Here is a 19,970-nt window from a genome sequence, read left to right as displayed (position 1 = left end):
TATTGTTAAGAGAGGGGTGTTGCTATGTTGCTATGAATGTATCCGGTCTTCAGTGTAGTTCAGTAGTCGTAGCATCGGATCGCATGGGTGCGTGGGGTCTGAGTTTTCTGTGGCCTTCATCGCCGCCCGCGACAGCGTGAAGAGCAATGTTTGTTATCAAAGCCATATTAAAAACAATGTCGAGGGCCGAAAACTTCAATCAAGACCAAAGAAATGGTGGTTCGTCGCGTTGTTCGTCATATTAGCGATGTTACGTATGCAGCCTGATTATTCGTCAACTGGTTCTGTCTGAGTCTTTTGAAAATTGGTGAAGTTGTTCTGAGACTTACGCACAAGCGTCTATATAACTTTGCTGCATTATTTCCTGGTCAAGGGAACATGGCAATGCTGAGATTCGTGAAGCTTTCATACAATTGAGTAGTTATGTGGGAGAGGCAGTTAATAGAGAACGACATATTCCCAACAATCAGTATACCACCATACACACGATAGTAATACGTATCTTTTAGACACTCATCGAGAATCATGTGTGGGCAAACTTTGATCCAAAAATGCAACGTTAACTCTTTACGAGGCTTTGGGACACTACTGAATTCCCAGACCTTCTTTTTCCAACAGGCGTGAAGCCTGACCTGGCTGAGCGAGTATATAATGCTATTTGTATTGGTCGAGAGATGATTTACCGTGATAATCATGAAGTTACCGACGCTCACAGAACCTCCGTCAACAATCTTAATACTGACTGCCGCCAAAAATTACATAGCTTGAACACGACCGTTGAAGATTACTATGCCAACGCTCACTGTATTTGCCGTAGCTTTCCCATGTTTTATAAAGAATGGAGCAGCACATCTCTATTCGTGAGCTAGTGCCTCAAACAAGAGCCACTGAGGGATTTGCACATAGTCAGTTAGAAGAAATTATTGATTTCAAAAGGCTACCAAGAAGCATTCTAGGAGTGTTATTAATATGGAACAACCTATTATCCAACAATTTGCTACTCATACGTTTCTTGAAAACACCCGAAAACGTAGTCCTGTTACTGACCGAATTTAAAAGCGAAGACACGATGAGTTATATCCGCAAGAGAAGACTGCACGATTTCGTAGCTGGGAGGCAATCAAGGGCTGCTATACAATCGGCTTGAAATAACTCAAATACCACGCCTACAGAACCAAGCAGAAGGCGCTGACTGAAATGTGCAAACGACTGTTTACAGGTAGCAGAAAATACCAAGAGGGAGACCCAGAGATACAGCAGCAAACCAACAAAAGTGGAAGCCATTAGCGCCCGGAGACAATGCTGTGAGGCTGCCAGGCATACCGTGGTGGCGTTTGGTGCTGCTCGTTATGGTGGACTTCGCGGGAACATATTCAGAACGGCTTTGTTGAACTACATTAAATCAACCAGACGCAACCAATCCCATCCAGCAAAGTATGTTGTTATGATCGAAGAGTATCTTACAAGTCAAATTTGTCCTAGATGCCATACAAGAAATACTTCTTACCAACGTGATAACTCCAATATGTCGATCTTATGACACTCGATGGAAGTTTCGGCGGGAAGTTGTTTGATATTATTACAAATTTTATTATTCTGATATAAACACTGATGTTATATAATGTGGAAAAAGTAGCCTCAACTACGATAGGATAAAACTATGTCTTGTATAACCGCAAAAACCCGAATTTACTGGATAAGTTACTTATATGTACTATACCACTCAAAAATGGTACTAAGTTTTCTTTCTCTCTTTCTGGTTCAACCTTGCTATATTGGCTTAAAATGTAAGTTTCTATTTCCTATTTTTTTTGGCCAAGGTTACCGCCAGGTTAAGTAAAGTCATGATATTTCTCTATTTACGTAGCACATGTCTTCGTTGTTTATAGAAAGGCTGCTGAAGTCGTCTACAAGATAAAACATACTTTCATACACAATTTCCAAATGGCTTTGCGAGAGAAGAGGCAGCAGCATGATTTAACCGGCAAACGCGCAAATAGGAGCGCCTTGATCTGAATATAGGCTCAGCTTTCAAGAAGCAAAATGCGAAAACGACAGACGGCTGATCTGTCATGCGTCAACCAAGCAGCACGAGAATCCTGAAGATGCACAGCGGCCCGTGTACACATCCTAATCACATCCACCAAAGACCATTACTTTCACCACCACCCCGGCAGTGATCTGTTGCTTGAGTTGCTGGGCACCAACACACATACACAAGCCCTATGTGTTTAACTTGGGGTAGTACCTACCGATCCAGTACACAGAATGAATGACAAAACAGGTGGGGTGCGACGATATACAATAGTGAACAATGGCATAATACTTCTCGCATGGTCTCGTGAACGAGCGGTGTATCGTTTACCAGTGGCAAGATAGCCGTCAATACTTTTGCGAGCTATTTACGACTGGTGAAAAAATATGCTGACTGCGTTGTGTCCTCCAATATAATGCGCCCTGGTCTCATCATTTGTTTTCGTGTACAGGAAATACAACGTTTTTTTCGATTTCTCGTAGCAACCAGTGGGACAGATGTCACTTACAAGGCTTTCGGCAAAGACCATAATGTGTGCTCCTCAGTGCTGTACTTTCCATCCATCTGTCAGCATGCGCTGGTCTTCCAACAAGCTGTCATTGGCAGTTTTACGACATGGTACTTTGAGCATGCTACGTTCTCAGGAGGGCAATTTCTTGGGTGCAGTCATGAAACTTTTTGCTGGCGCAGAAAGAACGGGCTCTCATCTGCGTACACAAAGTACACTGGTTGTTAAGGAGATCTAAAGTACCTGAAAGGCCGCTTATGCATTACATGCAGTCGATACAGTGGGTCAGTAGCTCCCACGCCGCTGTAACGCCTGAGCAATTGGAGCGGTTCATGGTACAGATACGCATATTGCGATCTACACATGCCGACGATGTTTTCAAGACTACGGCCAAAAATTCTTCCCTTCAAATATTTCTCAAATGATAAGTTAGTAGTACCTCCTCATAGGCTTTTCCACCGAGCATCTCAATTTTTGAACTCTTAGTGAAACTATCAATTATGCCGAGTAGCCATGGGAGCTGATCATTAAATACGTCTCTCCACCCCCACCCCAACAGTACAAACGAGCTGTAAAAAATTTTGTTGGAACGCATAGCATCATTGCACGACAAAGAATGGTGGAAACGGGCGTGTGTACTTGAATCTGGACGACAGTTTGCAGGGAGAAATACTACGACAAGACCAGTGTTGCAGCAGTCACTTAACTTGGCACCATTAGCACAACGTGATGCTTAATGAGAGTCCATATAGATCAGGCATCTGAACAATGTGGATACTTGAAGCAGCGTCGGTCTCAGAACACCTTGACCAAACTACGGATAAAAGCGACCTTGAGTTCCATGGTTGAGATGGCTCGATCAGACTTTAGGAGTGTACTCAAACACCCGCTATTTACATATGACGATCAAACGCAATCCTTTGTTTATCACCATTGACCGCTGATGGACGAGGAGGTTTGTAGCATGCAAACCTTATTACATGTGGGTTAAGATAGGTCTGATGACAGCATGGATACAGCTGCTTAGCCCACAATTACCACTTTTGGAGCCGAGAAAAAGTGGAAAGAAGGATCACATCGATCGTTTTTGTCTTAGGCTGGTATCAAATAGGATACTGTGCAGATCAAACATGCAATTTTGAATACTCCTTATGATAAAATTTCAATACAGCCTTGGCATTTTTCTGGTAACCACGCGCAACCAATACTTCTTGACATCAGAAGACAGTTGCTTGCTTCCATTGTTGTTCTATATTTTTAACCGGAGCTTCTCTCTTGGCTTTTTTTAGAAAAATCCAGAAATGGTTTAGCGTGACTTTTAAACTTATGGGAGGGAACGAACGTCTGCTGCTTGGATCTGCGCTTGCACTTTTTTTTTTCGCAGAACAATTAGGAAGTAATAATTGGGCTAACGGATCTGTGTTACGGCTCAATGGGTCTTTCTTCTTCATTGCCTAAAAGCAGACGGTAGCAGCGAGAGACAGCGTGTGGATAGAGTGGATCCATGACATCATGGCGCTACATCGTCCAGCAGCAGGTTAGAATGTATTCCCGGATCAACGGACCGCCTCTTGGCTGTACCACCAGGAAAAGAGGTTTAAAAATAAAAGCAAGAGAGCTGCCACAGTGGCGCATTACGCTGACGACTGGAATTACGGGCCTGTCCATTTCCTGTATGGAACCCGAACTCCGAATGCCAAGGTCCACTTTCAGGTGGCACAAGCACCAGCAGACCCAGCCGGCATGCAAAGCATATAAAAGAGACACGGGCTGGAAACAAAAACAAAAGTATTTTCTCTTCTTCTTCCTTTCTTTACATTTTCTATTGCTTTGCTACTGATGAAGAAGTTCTCCTTTGCCATTTTGCTACTTGGCCTGCTGGCCCACCTCGTCAACGCCTTGCCCCTGGTGGAACGCGACCCGCTGTCGGAACAAAACACCGTTACCTTTGACAGTAAGTACCCTTTTGTATATCCATGCGTTTACATACGCAGACGCACGACAACAGAAAAAGTGAAGCAACAACCGCAGTAAACTAAACGCTCACTGTTTACAGTAATGGGGCACTCTGTATCCGTTCACGCTGTCGTTTTGTCCATCATCCTCTTCGTTGCCGGCGCCTACTTGTGCTTTGTTGGCGGCGTGCACCAACACTTTACCATGTTCATCGTCGGCTTCTTGGTAGGCGCAAACGTCGCATACATCATCCTGAGCAACGCCAAACAGGACTACGGCGAGAACACGGAAACGATTTTGCTTGTTGTATCGGTGATTGTGGGTGTACTTGCAGGAGCTATTTTATCATGCTGCTTCTTCTTGGCTGTGTATTTGCTGGGTGCCCTGTTGGGCTACCTCGTTGCACTGTGGCTGTTGGCTTGGGACGACGGAGGCCTGATCACATCCAACTGGGGCCGCGCCATTCTTATCGTCTGCTTTGTCGTCGTCGGTATTGTGTTGGTCGCCTTCTTTGAACGTCCCATTATCGTCGTTGCCACTGCATTCGTCGGCTCGTTCTTGGTGTTCTTTGGCGTCGACTTGTACGTGCAAACCGGTTTTACCGACGCGGTCGCTTCGTTCTTGCATGCCCGCGATGCAGATGTCCTAATCCAATCAACGCCTGGTGTCCGTGGTATGCTGGGCGGTACTCTTGGCCTGACGATCTTGTCGGTTTTGATTCAATGGATGCTTGTACGCAGACGAAACCAACCCGTGGGTGTTTGGTCGCAACAGTACCCCATGCGTGGTGGCGGTGGCTACGGCTGGCGCCGCGTGAACTAAAAAAGTAAATAACAACTCGGCTTCTCCCATCCTATCCATTCCCTCCCATATATTATATTCTGTTGTATATCATCACTGCATCCAAACCTTATCCCTTCCAACAACCCTTTATCTGTAAATATCCTCCGGAAACCATATATACGTCTTTCTGTCCTTCGATAACTTTCATATTTATACGCCAAAAGAGATAAATAAATGAAAGAGTCTATATCGTTTATATACTTTAGCACGAAAAAAATAATCCTTGCTTTCGAGCAGTTGGGCTCAGCTCCGCTTAAACGGCCTCCTGTCCAGCATTCGAGGCTTTTGCTTATTTATGTATATAATAATGCAGCTAACAATCCATCGTTAGCCAGAGAACCGGAACCAGTCCATCAATGTCGCCACCGCAATATAATCATGGCAGAGCTAAGCTGAAGGATTGTGCTGACATGTGCTAATAGACGACAGTGGTAGCAACAACCAGTTTACAAAGTTTTCTCGGCTATTCTTTCCGTCGTTACGGCTGTAGAGTATTTCGGAAGAATTAGAAGGCGCCCGCCATGTATGACTTTACATATCGTGTAACATCAGGTTCCATTCCCAAAGTGCACAAATGTTTACATAAAATTGTACCTGTCAAACTCGTATGTGTGCTTCATAATCAACCAAATTAGAAACACTTGCCGAGTGTTAGACAGAGATTGCAAGAGTTATCCCATTGTTCCTATGGATATAAGCAATATGGAACATCAGGAACCATATCTTGCATCGTAATTTATTAATCAAACCCATAATAATTAACGATAAATTTACATCCTTATGAACTGATCGTTAGAAACCATCATTGCATCATTACAGCGAGAAAATGTATAGACATATTTGCATCAATCCATATTCATATATAAGCACAAAACAAGCATAGAGCGATGCACAAATAATTGTTTATTCTTTTGTATTCAATGGCGTAACCCATCCTCATATGTACACGGAAAAGATACTTCGAACGAAGCGTGAGTGCGAGAGGAAAAAGAATCGTTTTGCAGTATTGATTTTCCTGTAGAGTATGTATAAATAAAACGTCTCAACCAAAGCATTCGGTTATCTGCCTACGATGTACTTCCTACTGCAATCATGGAATTAACACTTTTCCTCTAACATCGGGCTCAGCTTTGCACCAGCTTTGCCTTTGGAATCTGCGCCAACGTCACACAATGGGCACACAATGAGCTTACAGCTTTTTTGATCATCTTTAACGTATACATTTATAGCCCAAGCTTGACTCGACATTTGGAAACGTAACTTTTCAATTCATTGAAAATCATTATATTTATTTTGGTACGCTATTTCACAAAGTACATTGCACTTTGTTTCATTACTACCACGTCGCTTGCGAGCGTCGAGTTCAAGGGGATGAAAACTTACTTCATGTCATGATATAAGACGCAAGAAATGCAAATTACGTACGAGATAGACAATGGAGACTAAAAAATCAAAAATGGGTGCTTAGATTCTGGAAATCTAATAGCAACGTACCGACATCATCTACAGCAACTGAAAAGCTGGAACCTCGACGGAAGATACATGCACTTGAGACCTGCACCGGTAATACCCGTCGCAAGCCAGCCATAGACGGCGAAGATCCGAGTACATGGATGATAAACGGTATATATACCATCTTTACCCGACAAACGCTCGTATAGATTCTACAACCTGGCGCTTTCCTGTTGAACTACCTGGGCATCATAAGCTCTAAACCCGTCGCAGTGTCGTCGTGAAGAAGGCCGTCCCTTCATGGACGTTGGTCATCCAAACGCACAACATTTATCATGACATTTTTTTACCGTTCGCAACAAAATCTATTCGGGGTGTCGATTCAGCACTGGCTTTACTGCACCTTCCTTCCCGAAGAGACATATTCGGTAAAATGCATGTATTTTTTTTGTTGTGTCCGTGATGTACATACAAATGAAAGAGGAAACAGCGTGCCATACAGCAAGGAATTACAACGATGTCTTGGCTTATTAGCATGGCCGTCGAAAAAAATTCAAAAATAATTGGTCTCGACTACAAGGCTGCTTCAACATATTAAGAATTGTGTTATAATGTCTCTCTATGCATATTCTGTTTTGCTATATTATAGTGTAGACAATCATAAGAGCAATGTCAGCTTCCATCAACCGCCGTATGCCATTCCATAAACCGTTTTCTTTCTAGTTTCTTGGTGCTAGTATAGAAAAAGTAAAAAATAATAAGGCTCTTCAAACAAACTACAGATGGCGATTTTGATGACGAGTATCATCGAAATATAACAGTAGTCATAGTGCTCTGCTTGTAAGTTCAGACATCTTGATCTGCAAGCCAACTGTGTATATAACATTATCCTCCTTCAAAAATGGAGAGGTTTGTACTGCGACTTTTTACAAGATAGCTACCATTTCTCTTTCAGTGAATTTGGCTGTATATGCCCCTAACAGACCTTCCACAGTACATAGTAGCTGGAATCACCGTTCATATTCCATTATACTTATATGACGTTATCTGCAAGAAAGATTGCATTGCACAAATTTGCATCAGCTTTTATATGCCATAGAGTCCTTCATGCCGCTGCTGGCTGAATTTCTCAACGGCTTTTTTGTACAGTTGACAGCTTGACAAGATTATATGAGATTAAAGCCTCCATGTAATAGCAGCAGCCAGGTGGAAACTTGCAAAGTGATTTGAAATTTTATAGTTGTGTTCCATTAAATTAGTGTAAGTATGTATGTATGTATTTGAGACCGTAGATCGTAAGGAGACCTTGCATTTTTAAATATATTTTAGTCTTGTGAGTTCGCACTAATAGTACTACACTGAGATGTGGCGTGCTTTAAACCCTTGGGTATCTTTCTTATTATATTATGGACGTTAAAAGAGCTAAGATATTTTCTCCTGACTATTATATGAAGAAATATGTATGTAATATACCGTAGTATACTAACCTTTTTGTTTTCCCCTTATAAAAAGCGCCCGATTGTCCATTTGTATGTATATACGAACAACAGTGGTGTTGGCGCATCAATTTTGTAGTCACTACAACTCAAAGCCTTCTAATTCGAGAAAGGAGGTGTACCTGACGACGCTGCTATATGTTTTCGACTCTAGAGTTCGTTAACATTTTCATTAGCACTCTTTTAAAGTCATCCTTGAGGTACGACTGGTATGGCGATTGTGGAAAAAGCATCGTATGTTGTTGCAAATTATTATTTCTGTTTCTGCAGTAACCCCGATAATTAAAAAGTGGGGCTACCTATTATATACTAGCGTTATTGCTCACAGTAGTTTGCTGCAGCCAGGTGCAGAAGAGATTGTGCAAATTCCGGGATTTCACAGGAATGTCTACAGAAAAATTACTTAATTAAGGACCGTTGCTTAGAAAGAAACCCAGGAAGACGACAGGAGTGGGCTACATATTAACGCCATTTTGGGACTTTGCATCCCTAGTTTCTGCGTATTTTGCGTCATGAAAAATACATATTTAAAATTAGTAGTAATGATGATGACGTGGCAACATCTTTCCTCTAGATGATATGTGTAGAGCAGGTACACTGTTTGGTTTAATCAACGCAGTTACCTAAAGCAACAAGTTCTCAAGGTGTGATACACGAGGTATTATTTGTTTGAGCTCTTTTTCACAGATGCTTTTCGCTATTTTTATAGATACATCAGTTTGCCACCATACAAAAAGATGGGCTCTCTTCTTTTTCACGTCATATATATATAAAGCATATATGACCAAATTATTGTTATTCATTTTGTATAACGTTTCCCGCTAAACTATGTACGACGTTGTACACAAAACAGAAATGACGACACAAGACCTTATTTGATAACATTTTTCATCACCCTGACGGCGCAGAAAATATGGTACATTATTTAGCGCTAGTAGTTTGTAAGGGCTGCTATGTTACGCTGCTAATTAGGAGCATTCACGCATGAACTTGCAATAATGCAACTACAGCAAGGCAAGACTAATTATGCATTGTTTTGTGTTACTGCTACTATTAGACTTTTATTATCAAGTATATGGATGCCACACAGTATGACGGAAAGGCTTAGCGTCGTACCTTGAGGAAATTGATGACACACACACAATCCTAAGAAAAGCAGGGCTAAACATAGCTTGCTGATTTGCTATATTCGGGTAAAACAAACTGAAAAGTCGACTTTTGATATATAAAAAATTCCTTTAAAGGGATTTTTATGTGCAAGTTGAAAAAGAAAAATACCATCAGGTGCAGATAAAAGTAACATCTAGAGCGGTAGGAAGACAACTACATATGTAACACGCGTGAGAGGTAGTATGGCATGGCTGATAGTGGCAAGGAAAATGAATGTGTTAGAGAAAAATTATACATTAAATGAGATGATGCGAGTAAAGTTGTTCGTTTTAGGAGTCGTGATGTTGGAACAATAGTGTGACATGGGGAGGGATGTGGATAAAAAGGGCATATGAGATATAGAGAGAAAGGTAAAGGTTGTGCTTTAACCCAAGCTCCACCAAGTGCTGAGAGTATCGAATGTGATGAATGCATGAGGGTTGGCACAGTTGACAGCGACTTGTTTGCGCGACAATTTAGGCATACCAATGGTCGTATGTGACGACTTGCTATGGAACGCCGAGAGCTTACCAAAGCCTTGACGACTGATCAAACGATAGTCTGTAAAGCTCAGCAGCCAGTTTTCGATCACTGCAGCATTCACGCCAGCCAACGTGTTCTGTTCGTCCTCCGTCAGGTCCGCTTTGGTAATGTTGTGCAGGAATTTCGGCTTGATGGTTTTTGATTCGACATGTTCAATGGGCAACCCTGTGACGACCATGGTGACATCTTGATGATTGTCGCCCAGGAACTGTTGGGCCTTGGTTTTGTCGTGGTTCAATGATACAAATTCGTCGCGCAAACGTACAGAGTCGGTGATCAGGAAATAAACGACTTGTTTGTGGTGAGGTTCGCGTTTGGCTTCACGGAGTTGGTTGGCGCAAATCATAAAGTAATCCCACATTTGCAAGGTGTTTAGGTCATCGCCTGGGTTCACGATGCCACTATCTCCTGTGCGAATCTAGAGGACGAGACGATGATGTTGATGAAAACTTGTGTTAGCGGAATCCATGGGCAGCCCTGGTGATCTATTGCCGTATCTTCCACCCCTCGGGCATCCTCCTTACCTGAAGACCAATGCTTAGGATGCTGTCCATTTCAAACATGTTTTTATACGCATTGATGAACTGACGAGCGCCAATGGTGGGACGGAACAAGTAATCCATGATACATCTGAACGAGTTCTCCTTGGTCAAACCGAGTTGGTTAAGCTTTTCGGGGTATATACTCGATTCTCGGAAGGTTCGAATGACAAAAGCGCGGTTTCCATGCCACTCCACGTACTACAAAATGAATGAAATCCCAAAAATAAAATCCGGGAAATGGGAGTTAAATATAGGTATTCCCTACCAAGCTTTTTGTGCAGCAAAGGTGGAAACAAATGAGATAATTACTCACCGAAGCGTTCCAAAGGTCTTTAAAGTCTTGGGTAGCACCGTGAGGAAACATGGTTCTGCCGATGGGTCCCCATTTCTGGTTAAGGGTATTGACTTTTTTGTAGCTTAGGTAGTCGTTGTTATCAGCGTCTTCTTTCTTATCAAACAGCTCGCGCATCTCTTTTGGATCAAAGCTCCAGTCAATCGATGGCTTTTCGAATAATGTTTCGAGTGGCAAAGGGTCTTCCCAATGAGCCAAGTACGCGCGATCTGTAAGCAAGCCATAAAAGAAGGTGGACACCATGCCTAAGAATAGTAATGAAATGTCAGCAATATGCGTATATTGTATGGGAATAAGGCGATACATGAAGTTCAAAAATAGCTTCTTTACCGTTCATTCGATCGGCCAGACCACCGCATCCATGACTTCCTCTATTTTGAGGATCACTTTCACACAGGTAGGAAACATACTCTGGCTTCGACTCGTGACCGAAACTTTCGAAATCACCTGCTTTCAATCGCTGCAGCTGTTCCAGACGCTGTTCGTGCAGAGCCAAGTATTTTTGCTGCCATACGCCACAGCCATCATCATCGAGCTCATTGTTGTCATTGTTATCAGCGAATCCGTTGACCTCGTCCCAGCTTTGACAATAGTTCTGATAGTCCTTGTTGGACGCAAGCTCGACGGCGCGTAGTAATGTTTCGTCGGGCGGTGGAGGAGTGTATGATCCGTCAGGACTCTGAGGAATAAGTGTGTCGAGTTTGAAGCTACAGTCTCTACTGCTGCTTGCTGCCGTATCCGCCTGCGGATAACTATTATCTTCGTCGTCATCTGCTGCTGTCCATCGTAACCGTCCTGTTTGTTTATACAAAGCTATTGTAAATAATCAAAATAGAGAGAATGCTCAAGGGGAGCGCTAGGACATTTACCAGGGTAAAGGAACGAACTTAGAGCCATGGTTATAACGGCGATCAAGCTCACGAATGTAAGGCATTTGGCGAGTTTATAGCGGAAATGTATATCATGGCCATTCTGAGCTCTCATAATATCTTTGTATTCGGATGGGATGGTGCTGATCTTTTTGTGTGTCTGTGTGGTACGAGGGGGAGGAAGAAGAAGAAGAAGAAGATGACGACGACGACGATATAAGGGAAACGGGAAAGAAAAGAGCAGATAAGTGCAAGAAATAAAGAAATAAAGAAAAAAGAGATCGTCGCTGAGTTATTTGAAGCGTAGGACAGAAAAAGAGGTTTCTGTTGTACAGAAAAAACCGGTCTTTAAACCAAGAAGATCCTCTGACGTCTGCAAATATTATGGAGCGCCCAGTGTGAAAGAAGGATAGCGCCTTTGGTAATCCCCGCACTAGTCTGGACAAGTCATCTGAAACCCAGAGACACAAAAAAATGTATGATGGTTTATTTGTTAGGTCGATCCCACACTTCATGTACGCTTACTTCCGAGCACACTTTTGTTTATTCCCTTTGCACGCCAACAAAACGCCCAGCAGCACGAGATACCATGTGCTGCCCGTATAAAAGCATCTTAGGGCTGGTTTTTTTACAGAAAATTACAGAAAATAAAAATCTCAGCAAAAGGAGAGGGGGGGGGAAACAAGGGTCGAGTTAAAAGATCATTTATTCTGGGGGGAGGCGATCTAATAAGCTTGGCTCGTTGATTATCAGACACAGGCCTATCATAGTACTGGGAGCCGGACAAGACGGATTGCGTGCGTTGCAATAAGCTGTATAATAGTGCGCTGTGTTCCCTGCACTAGTCCATTAACGGGATTTCATTTGGGTGGTGCTTCATACTTTATAGTGTACTGAATCTCATGTTTTCCTGCTCTTCGACACGCAGCATCAATCTTGGCAGATGTGTAAGAGCAATCAGCACATTTATTTGTCGCATTTGCTACGTTTTTATATGTTATTATTATTATTATCATCATTATTAAGCATTCTCCTCTAACTCTCGGATACATTCCCAGTCACCCTTGGCATTCTCTTTCCATAGCGTGACCTTGTTGTCGCCGCACGACACTGCCAGCACATTGCCAGATAGCGACCAGCTCACTCGCCACACTACATCGGGGAACTTTTGGCCAACTGTCTTTTTGGTCCATTTAGCATTAGGGGTATCTTGCGTCCAGATCAGCACAGACTTGTCCTGTAGAAATCATGGTTGTTTTAGAGACAAATTTGTCTGTGTTTCGGAGTTATTGGTGTAAGACCCGTACCTGAGAACAACTAGCCAGGTAGCTTTTGGGCAAGCCTACATTGGGTGCCCAGGCAACATCGCGCACCCAATCCGAATGGCCATCCAATGTTTCTTCTTCCTTCCACGACTTTGAGTCCTCGCTGGTTTATATAATCCTTTGCATTAGCTACACTGCCATCAAAAGTCCTCCCGAGAAAGACCTCCTTCTTCGCCTCAACTTACCGCCATGTCCAGATCTTGATCAAATTATCGCAGCCTGCAGAGACTATCTTCTTGACAGTGGTCACGTTAGGAGGTGCACCACCATTGGTCTGAACGAGTGATCCGGGCATAGCAGCAGGTGCCCAAGTAACAGCATTACAGCCAATACCATGCGCATCCATCACATAGTTCTCCCATGAGCCATCCTCTAACGAAAACATCAGTAGTTTTTTTTCCTATTAGCCACTCACCATCATCCTTGATCAGAATCCCGCTTTTCTCAAGTTTCTTTCTTTACCTCGATATTCCAGAACAGAGATCTTGCCATCCGAAGAAGCACAAGCCAGAATAGCGCCCAATTCATGCGGTGCCCATGCTACAGAGTTGACTATCAAATAAAATATATAAACTAAGTAACACTTTATTCTATTTGTTCCCCCCTCCAATCTAGTAGTAGCTTAATTTACCTGAAGCTGTGTGTACGTTATGTTCCTTGATTCGCGTCCATGTATTGTTTTGTTCTTTCCAGATAAACACTCGACCATCATACGAGCACGATGCCAAGATTGAGCCAAACTTGGGATGGGCCCACGATACTTGCCACACCGGAGCATCATGTCTAAATCAATTGTTTTCATCCGTTCCCCCATTCTTTCAGTTTAACCTTTTTTTTACTTCCTTTTCACCAACCCAATTGCGTACATACCCTGTTAAAGTTTCCACAAGACGCTGAGAATCGCCTTCGACATCGAAAATTTTAATACTTTGATCTGAAGATGCTGTTGCCAATCGACGGGAGTAGTAATCGAGTTGAGCATCGTGCTAGAATATTAGAAATGTTGTTGTTCGTTAGCGTATACATATACATATATCGCGTGTTGTGGTGGAGATAGAGTCCGCCTTCGATGTAACTTACAATCATGTCTTCATGATGCGTCTCTACCGTCTGTGTCGCGGTTTGTGACTAGTAGAAAGGTGCATAAGTATCTCAACCATAAGTTTGTATGTTAGACTGCTAATTTTACCATTGCTGTGAAAAGAGTTATATATTTGTGAAGAAAGTGAAAAGTCAAAAGAGACTGCAGATAAAGCACGCCTTTGGAACTTTGGTACGTGTCATCGCTCACGAGCTCGCTCACTGACCAGCAAAACCGAAAAACTCCGCCGTTATTGGTCGTTTTGTTCAGCTCGTGCTTCTTCTTTTAATATTCAGCGCCTATTATGTGGGTCGAAGTCAAGAGGAACGGGGAGGGTCTTGGTTTGCATAAATGTCGTTGAGTATCGATAAACAGCCAATGGGGCATAATGAGGGTCTACTTTTGCGTCTATAGATATTTCTATTTATATGTATGCAAGTCTATATAAACGATTATCACTTTTCATTAATGACCCAGCAGCAGCGCTAAGTATTTATCTTTTTCAGGCACAGCTTCATTTGCATTTATATTGAATGAAGGCAATAATAGTAAAAGAAGGGATAAGTATGTGTGGCCGACAGATGATTTAATTAAAGATCTCTGCTACTGCCTATAGTACTGCTTTGCTTTTTTTACTGATAGGGGTGGGGAAAGGAACAATAAGCAGGGGAGACGGGTACCACGACCTTAAACACAGACCACATGTAAAAAGTGGAAAAAGCGTTGCGCGACATGACACATTTTGTTCAGTACGCCCCGAATTCATAATAGAGGAGGCTTTACGTGCTGGTATCTGATCTCGGCAATACATGTGAGTGAAAGAGAGAGAGAAGGAAAAAGAAGAAGAAGAGAGGCTCATGCACAACCATGGCATCATAATATACTGATGGTGGCTTGATGATTTCAAAGAGTTCTTGGTGTCACAAAGAGTGCTTTAAATGATGTTCGTTCGTTCGGACTGGAGCTCCTTTACTAGTAAATTGGAACATAATAGTACGACACAAGCTACTTAAAAAAGAACTCTGACAAGGCAACAAAATCGAAGCTGTCGTAGCTACATCCGTCACGATCATTACTTTAAGTCTTGGAATTCGTCTCCTTGTTACCTTGGTGATAAAGAACGATCTGTTGCTATGGTTGAAAATAAATGAGGTTCTGCCCGTGCACGCGATTCGACTTTTTCAGGATAACCCCGCTTATTTTTTTGCTCGTGCTATTATTCCACAACGCAACAGCTGTGTGTTACCAAAACTCAATATTCCCTTTCATCTCTAGAATTGTAGATTCCTTCTTTCTTCTTCTCCTCCCTTTTTTTCGTTACTTTTCTTTCAACACACAAACACTCACAGGCTATCCGACAAAACGCACAATCAAAGAAAGAAAGAAAGGAAGGAAGGGGAGATAACGCGCAACCAATCCGAAACCTTGCTTGATATTTTCTCAGTTTAAATTTACTTTTCATCATTAATCGCAAACGTCCAAAAGCCGTAATGTCGTTGTTCTCAAAACTTACAAAGAACAATGACAAGTCTATATACCCATGGTCACAACGCAAAATAAGTAGCGCGAGCCAAGCTTTCCCGAGATCGGGTCATGCATCCGCTGTTTTACCATCCGATCAAATTCTTATTTTTGGAGGCGTTCATCGCAACACTGGCAAAAGAGAGCTAATTTCTATAGACAGTAAGAATATTAAAGAGTAAAACAATTAATTGTTTGAAATAGAGCTTCCAATGGTCGATTAATTATTGATTTACCTTTTTTAATCTTGCTGCAAAATTTAACTATGCAACAAAAAAAAAATCAACATCTTTTAGGTAACAGTCTATCCGTCAATTCACTTAGTACAGCAGGTGATTTACCATCTCCTCGGTGTTACGCGACATTTGTTTCTATTGGCAACTTTGCTTTGTGTAAGTCTGATTCTCTTTTTTCTGTATAGTGTAGGTGTTTTACTTACGGTCGACTGAATGTAACTGTTTAGTATATGGCGGTGAACCAACCATGCCCGATGAGAAATGGGATCCCCACGTGTATATTTATAATAGTAGTAAGTTTGACTAGCTTTTTTGTTAAGGAAAAGTGTATATATGTATGATGATTTCCTAAAAGCTTGTCTCTGTAATGAACTAGGCAATCGACACTGGACTCGGATTCGTATGGAGGGACATATTCCTGTGGAACGATCACGACACACAAGTGTAATGGTGGATGGTGCAATGTACATTTGGGGAGGACAACGTGCTGGAAGGTATCTGGATGACATGGTTGCATTCAATACGAATACATGTAAGCATTCTTCTTTTGAAGCTCATATATGATCATAATTCTATGACATATATACATACATGTGTGTTCGATATGAGAGAGAAGACATGGTTTCTAACACGCTTGCAAAAAAAATTCAGACCCGTCAAATCCACAATGGGAATACATTACACCCAATGGAGATGGACCGTCCGCACGGGCTGGCCATGCATCTGTCATTTTTGATAACAAGCTCTACATGTGAGTTTCTTTTTAGTTTGCTTGTTTGTTTATCTCTTTTATGTCTATTGCAATTGGATCGGAAGAAGAAGAAAAGATTAATGTTCAGTTGTGTTGCACAAAACTAAATGCAACGTTTTATAAAAAATTAGCTTTGGAGGTACAGACGGAGATCATCTTTACAACGATATATGGGCATTTGACTTGCAGGCACGGATTTGGATGCAGGTGCCTGCGGTGGGTTATATCCCAGTACCACGTACCGATTTCTCGTGTGCCATGGTGGATGGTGTCATGTACATCTTCGGCGGCCGTGGTCCTGACGGTCAAGATCTGGGTGACTTGTGTGCTTTCCGTATCAAAAGTAGGCTCACATCATACAAAAACATCCTAAAAGAGACATATATGAAAGCAGCAGCAAAACCAATTAAATGTGATAATTTTAGGTCAACGGTGGTACATGTTTCAGAATATGGGACCCACCCCATCTGCACGCCATGGGCTTTCGATCGCAACAGTAAAGGAGAAAATGATTGTGCTTGGTGGCGATAACAATGTTGGCCGATTAGACGATGTATCCAATGCATATATCCTTGATAGCTGTAAGTTACCATCTTACTTGAATGTGTATTAGATATAGTGTGCCTAATTTAACAAATGTTTAGCAAAAATTCGGTATCCACCCGAAGCAGCTGCACAGCAAGCTCCACCAATCACCCCTTCGCCGTCCTCAAATTCGTTTAATGAGCACGACAGTTCACTGCGAGGAAAAATCCCATCAAATATCCAAAACTCGCAAAGCACGCCTGTTCGATCACCGCCTCCTAATTCTAGCCAACCGTACCAGAGTCAGCATTATCCCTATCAGCAACAGCAACAGCAGCAATATAATGACCCTACTATCCCATTCCGGGAAAATGAACTCGAACCACAAGTGTCAGCATCTACACCTGTTCCTGGTAGCAGCAGCAGCAATCCGTCGCAACAACAACAGCAGCAGCAGCAGCAGCAGCATTCCAAGCAACATGAAGGAAAGCCACGGCATGCCTCGGTCGTACCAGAAGCTGCACGAAGACGTACACGAACAACGTCGCCGATGCCATTCAGCGATGTTGATACAACCGTTTCAGCAGATGGTTCCATAAGACAACAGCATGGGCCCTTATCTCCGTCATCGACGACTAGCGCAGCCGAAAGCCTCGAGGCAGCGACAGCAGCTGTAGCACCTATTCATCCACCCGCTCAACAACAGCCGCAACAGCAACAATCGCCACATCACCCTCGCAATACGATGAATGGCATTACTCCTCCACCTCGACCGTCTCGTGAAGGCGTCAAGCTCAATAACACATATCGACATACCATGACTGGTGGTGAGGACTACGATGATCGGCCAAAAACAAACGGCCATGCTACCCAGCATCCATCACCTCAACCGCAATCCCAGCAGCCCCAACCATCACCACCGCAGCAGCAACAGGATATTCTACCTTTAACACCACCCTCAAGTTCACAATCAACGACTCGCATTCAGGAAGAAAAGGCCGCGCTGGTTCGCGAACTGAGAGCCCGTGAAATGATTGTGAGCGAGATGCGTAAAAAGGAACAATGGTGGCGAACCGAAGTATCGATTGCACGCAAGATACGAGCGGAGCAGGGCCATGCATTGGACAACGACGACGACGACGAAGAATTGATGGACTTGACTGACTCGGAAAAATACAAGCTGTTTGATCAACTGGTGGCAATGAAGACAGAGCTGCGCCGGGTCAAGCAATCGATAGGACACCAGGCACAGCCCATGTCGCAAAAGGTCGAGCAGGCCGATCGGATGCGTCTGGCTGCATTGCAAGAGGCTGCCTATTTCAAGGCCAAATACCAAGCGCTCAAGGCCCGCCAGCCCTTTGATGAGACGGACCGCACTGCGGATCTGGAAAAGCGGTTGGCAACAGCGTTATCTGAACACGAATCGAATACCCGGTTATTACAGCAATTGCAACAACGTGCACACCATGACCATACATCACGCGTGTCAGCAGATGAACGGGCTAAAGAAGCCCACGAGCGTGCACAGGAGGCACAAGAAGCACACCAACGCGCACTGGAAGAATTGGCCAGCGTGCATGATCGTGCAGTGAAGGCGGAAGGACAAGCAAGAGAAGGTGCAGTGCAGATTGCAGAATTAACACGGCAGTTGGCACAGGCCCTGTCAACGCCAGAGGCTTCTTCACATGATCTGAGCGAGGCGCATATCACGATATCGAAATTGGAGGCGGCCAATCTCAAGGCACGGAATGAGGTCGCTTCGCTCAAGCAGAAGTTGGCAGAAAGCATGGATGATATTGCTCGGCTTCGGACGATGCTCAGTGAGCGTGAAGAGGCATTAAAAGAGACGACAAGAGAACTGGAAGATTCGGAAATTCAAATGGCTATGCTACGCGATGCCATGAATCGTATGGATCCTCCAACTGCTGCTGCTGGTGGTGCTACGGCAGCGACGGCTTCCGCCACGACTTATTAGTGACAACGATGAATCTCCCTACCCACCCAATCACCTCAGACCTCTTTCCCACGTATTTATTATCTTTCATTTACTTGTTCCTTCTCTCTCCTTTCGACCTCGCCTTCCCTTCTTTTTTTTTTGTAAAATTTCCAACAGCATCTAGAACAACAGCCAAAGGAGCTTTTGTTATGCTCTCCCTCCTTTCCACATCAATCGCAGACACACATATATCATACACACAACTTCAGCGACAAAGTAAAAAAGAAAATATATACATTTTTTTATTTTGGCAGAAAAAAAGGAAGATAACAACCTAACCTTCGCGCCATTGATGTTGACATTCGTCATTACAACATTTGTAAAAGATTGAAGATGGCTCATCGGCCGAACGGATCTGGATCTGCATAAAGAAGGCCCGTTCGTGCTCACATTTCGGACACGTTGCTATTAAAAGTGATTCAAAAGTGATTCAAAGAAAAAAGATTGTTTTAGTACGGCTTACTCGCTTTTGTAGTTCCCTCAATGCTTTATAAGATACACTTTTACCTTCTGTAGAGTCGACGTTTTTCCAAGCGTCAGCGCCACCGAGAACGTCGTCAACTTCTTTTCGTTGAAGTTCTTTGCGCGTTGTATGCTATTGAGGAAAATACATTTTATTAATTCCCAGGTATTATTTTTAAAAGTAAAGCCGTCGATGCTTTTCATATATAAATTTACCCGTTTTTGAATGCTATAAGTGTACGGACATGTTTGACAGAAGAAATCCTGACCGTCTTCGTTCTCAATCAGGAGAAGATTGGCACAGCTTGGACAGAATAGCATGTGGAGG

The 19,970-nt window shown here is 43.0% G+C and overlaps 6 protein-coding genes across 6 annotated transcripts; 2 read left to right on the top strand and 4 right to left on the bottom strand.

Annotated features, from left to right (window-relative positions):
* Positions 1 to 4,595: 4,595 nt before the first annotated feature.
* BDB00DRAFT_759218 (uncharacterized protein) lies at positions 4,596 to 5,321 on the top strand (the record flags this gene model as incomplete). The annotated part of the gene is made up of 1 exon (XM_053119106.1): positions 4,596 to 5,321. A coding segment is annotated over one exon (726 nt), but the record flags the coding sequence as incomplete, so codon positions are not given.
* Positions 5,322 to 9,463: 4,142 nt separating this feature from the next.
* On the bottom strand, positions 9,464 to 11,994 carry BDB00DRAFT_953602 (uncharacterized protein). Its single transcript, XM_053129623.1, has 5 exons — positions 11,746 to 11,994; positions 11,207 to 11,671; positions 10,838 to 11,121; positions 10,507 to 10,722; positions 9,464 to 10,400 (listed from the first exon to the last, which is right to left on the bottom strand). The coding sequence occupies exons 1-5, from the start codon at positions 11,858 to 11,860 to the stop codon at positions 9,825 to 9,827; spliced, it is 1,656 nt and encodes a 551-aa protein (XP_052982233.1). The 5' UTR covers positions 11,861 to 11,994; the 3' UTR covers positions 9,464 to 9,824.
* A 695-nt stretch (positions 11,995 to 12,689) lies between these two features.
* On the bottom strand, positions 12,690 to 14,327 carry BDB00DRAFT_811143 (WD40-repeat-containing domain protein). The gene is made up of 8 exons (XM_053122602.1): positions 14,260 to 14,327; positions 14,151 to 14,198; positions 13,941 to 14,056; positions 13,702 to 13,853; positions 13,533 to 13,622; positions 13,256 to 13,442; positions 13,053 to 13,173; positions 12,690 to 12,982 (listed from the first exon to the last, which is right to left on the bottom strand). Exons 1-8 carry the CDS (start codon positions 14,260 to 14,262, stop codon positions 12,767 to 12,769), a joined length of 933 nt encoding a protein of 310 aa, XP_052982232.1. The 5' UTR covers positions 14,263 to 14,327; the 3' UTR covers positions 12,690 to 12,766.
* Positions 14,328 to 15,349: 1,022 nt separating this feature from the next.
* On the bottom strand, positions 15,350 to 16,036 carry BDB00DRAFT_811140 (uncharacterized protein). Its single transcript, XM_053122601.1, has 3 exons — positions 16,014 to 16,036; positions 15,909 to 15,935; positions 15,350 to 15,825 (listed from the first exon to the last, which is right to left on the bottom strand). Exon 3 carries the CDS (start codon positions 15,614 to 15,616, stop codon positions 15,404 to 15,406), a length of 213 nt encoding a protein of 70 aa, XP_052982231.1. The 5' UTR covers positions 15,617 to 15,825; positions 15,909 to 15,935; positions 16,014 to 16,036; the 3' UTR covers positions 15,350 to 15,403.
* BDB00DRAFT_178716 (uncharacterized protein) lies at positions 15,350 to 19,410 on the top strand. The gene is made up of 8 exons (XM_053116360.1): positions 15,350 to 15,834; positions 15,969 to 16,064; positions 16,136 to 16,201; positions 16,285 to 16,440; positions 16,560 to 16,659; positions 16,791 to 17,002; positions 17,085 to 17,240; positions 17,304 to 19,410. The coding sequence occupies exons 1-8, from the start codon at positions 15,642 to 15,644 to the stop codon at positions 19,157 to 19,159; spliced, it is 2,835 nt and encodes a 944-aa protein (XP_052982230.1). The 5' UTR covers positions 15,350 to 15,641; the 3' UTR covers positions 19,160 to 19,410.
* Positions 19,411 to 19,454: 44 nt separating this feature from the next.
* On the bottom strand, positions 19,455 to 19,963 carry BDB00DRAFT_759212 (putative DNA-directed RNA polymerases III 12.5 kDa polypeptide; the record flags this gene model as incomplete). Its single annotated transcript, XM_053119104.1, has 3 exons — positions 19,455 to 19,585; positions 19,688 to 19,775; positions 19,859 to 19,963. The coding sequence occupies 3 exons, from the start codon at positions 19,961 to 19,963 to the stop codon at positions 19,455 to 19,457; spliced, it is 324 nt and encodes a 107-aa protein (XP_052982229.1).
* Positions 19,964 to 19,970: the final 7 nt, after the last annotated feature.

Source organism: Zychaea mexicana, assembly GCF_025766255.1.
Source record: "Zychaea mexicana strain RSA 1403 chromosome Unknown BDB00scaffold_17, whole genome shotgun sequence".
NCBI classification, from domain to species: domain Eukaryota; kingdom Fungi; phylum Mucoromycota; class Mucoromycetes; order Mucorales; family Lichtheimiaceae; genus Zychaea; species Zychaea mexicana.
Note: the sequence above shows the minus strand (reverse complement) of the source record. Positions and strands in the feature narration are given on the sequence as shown.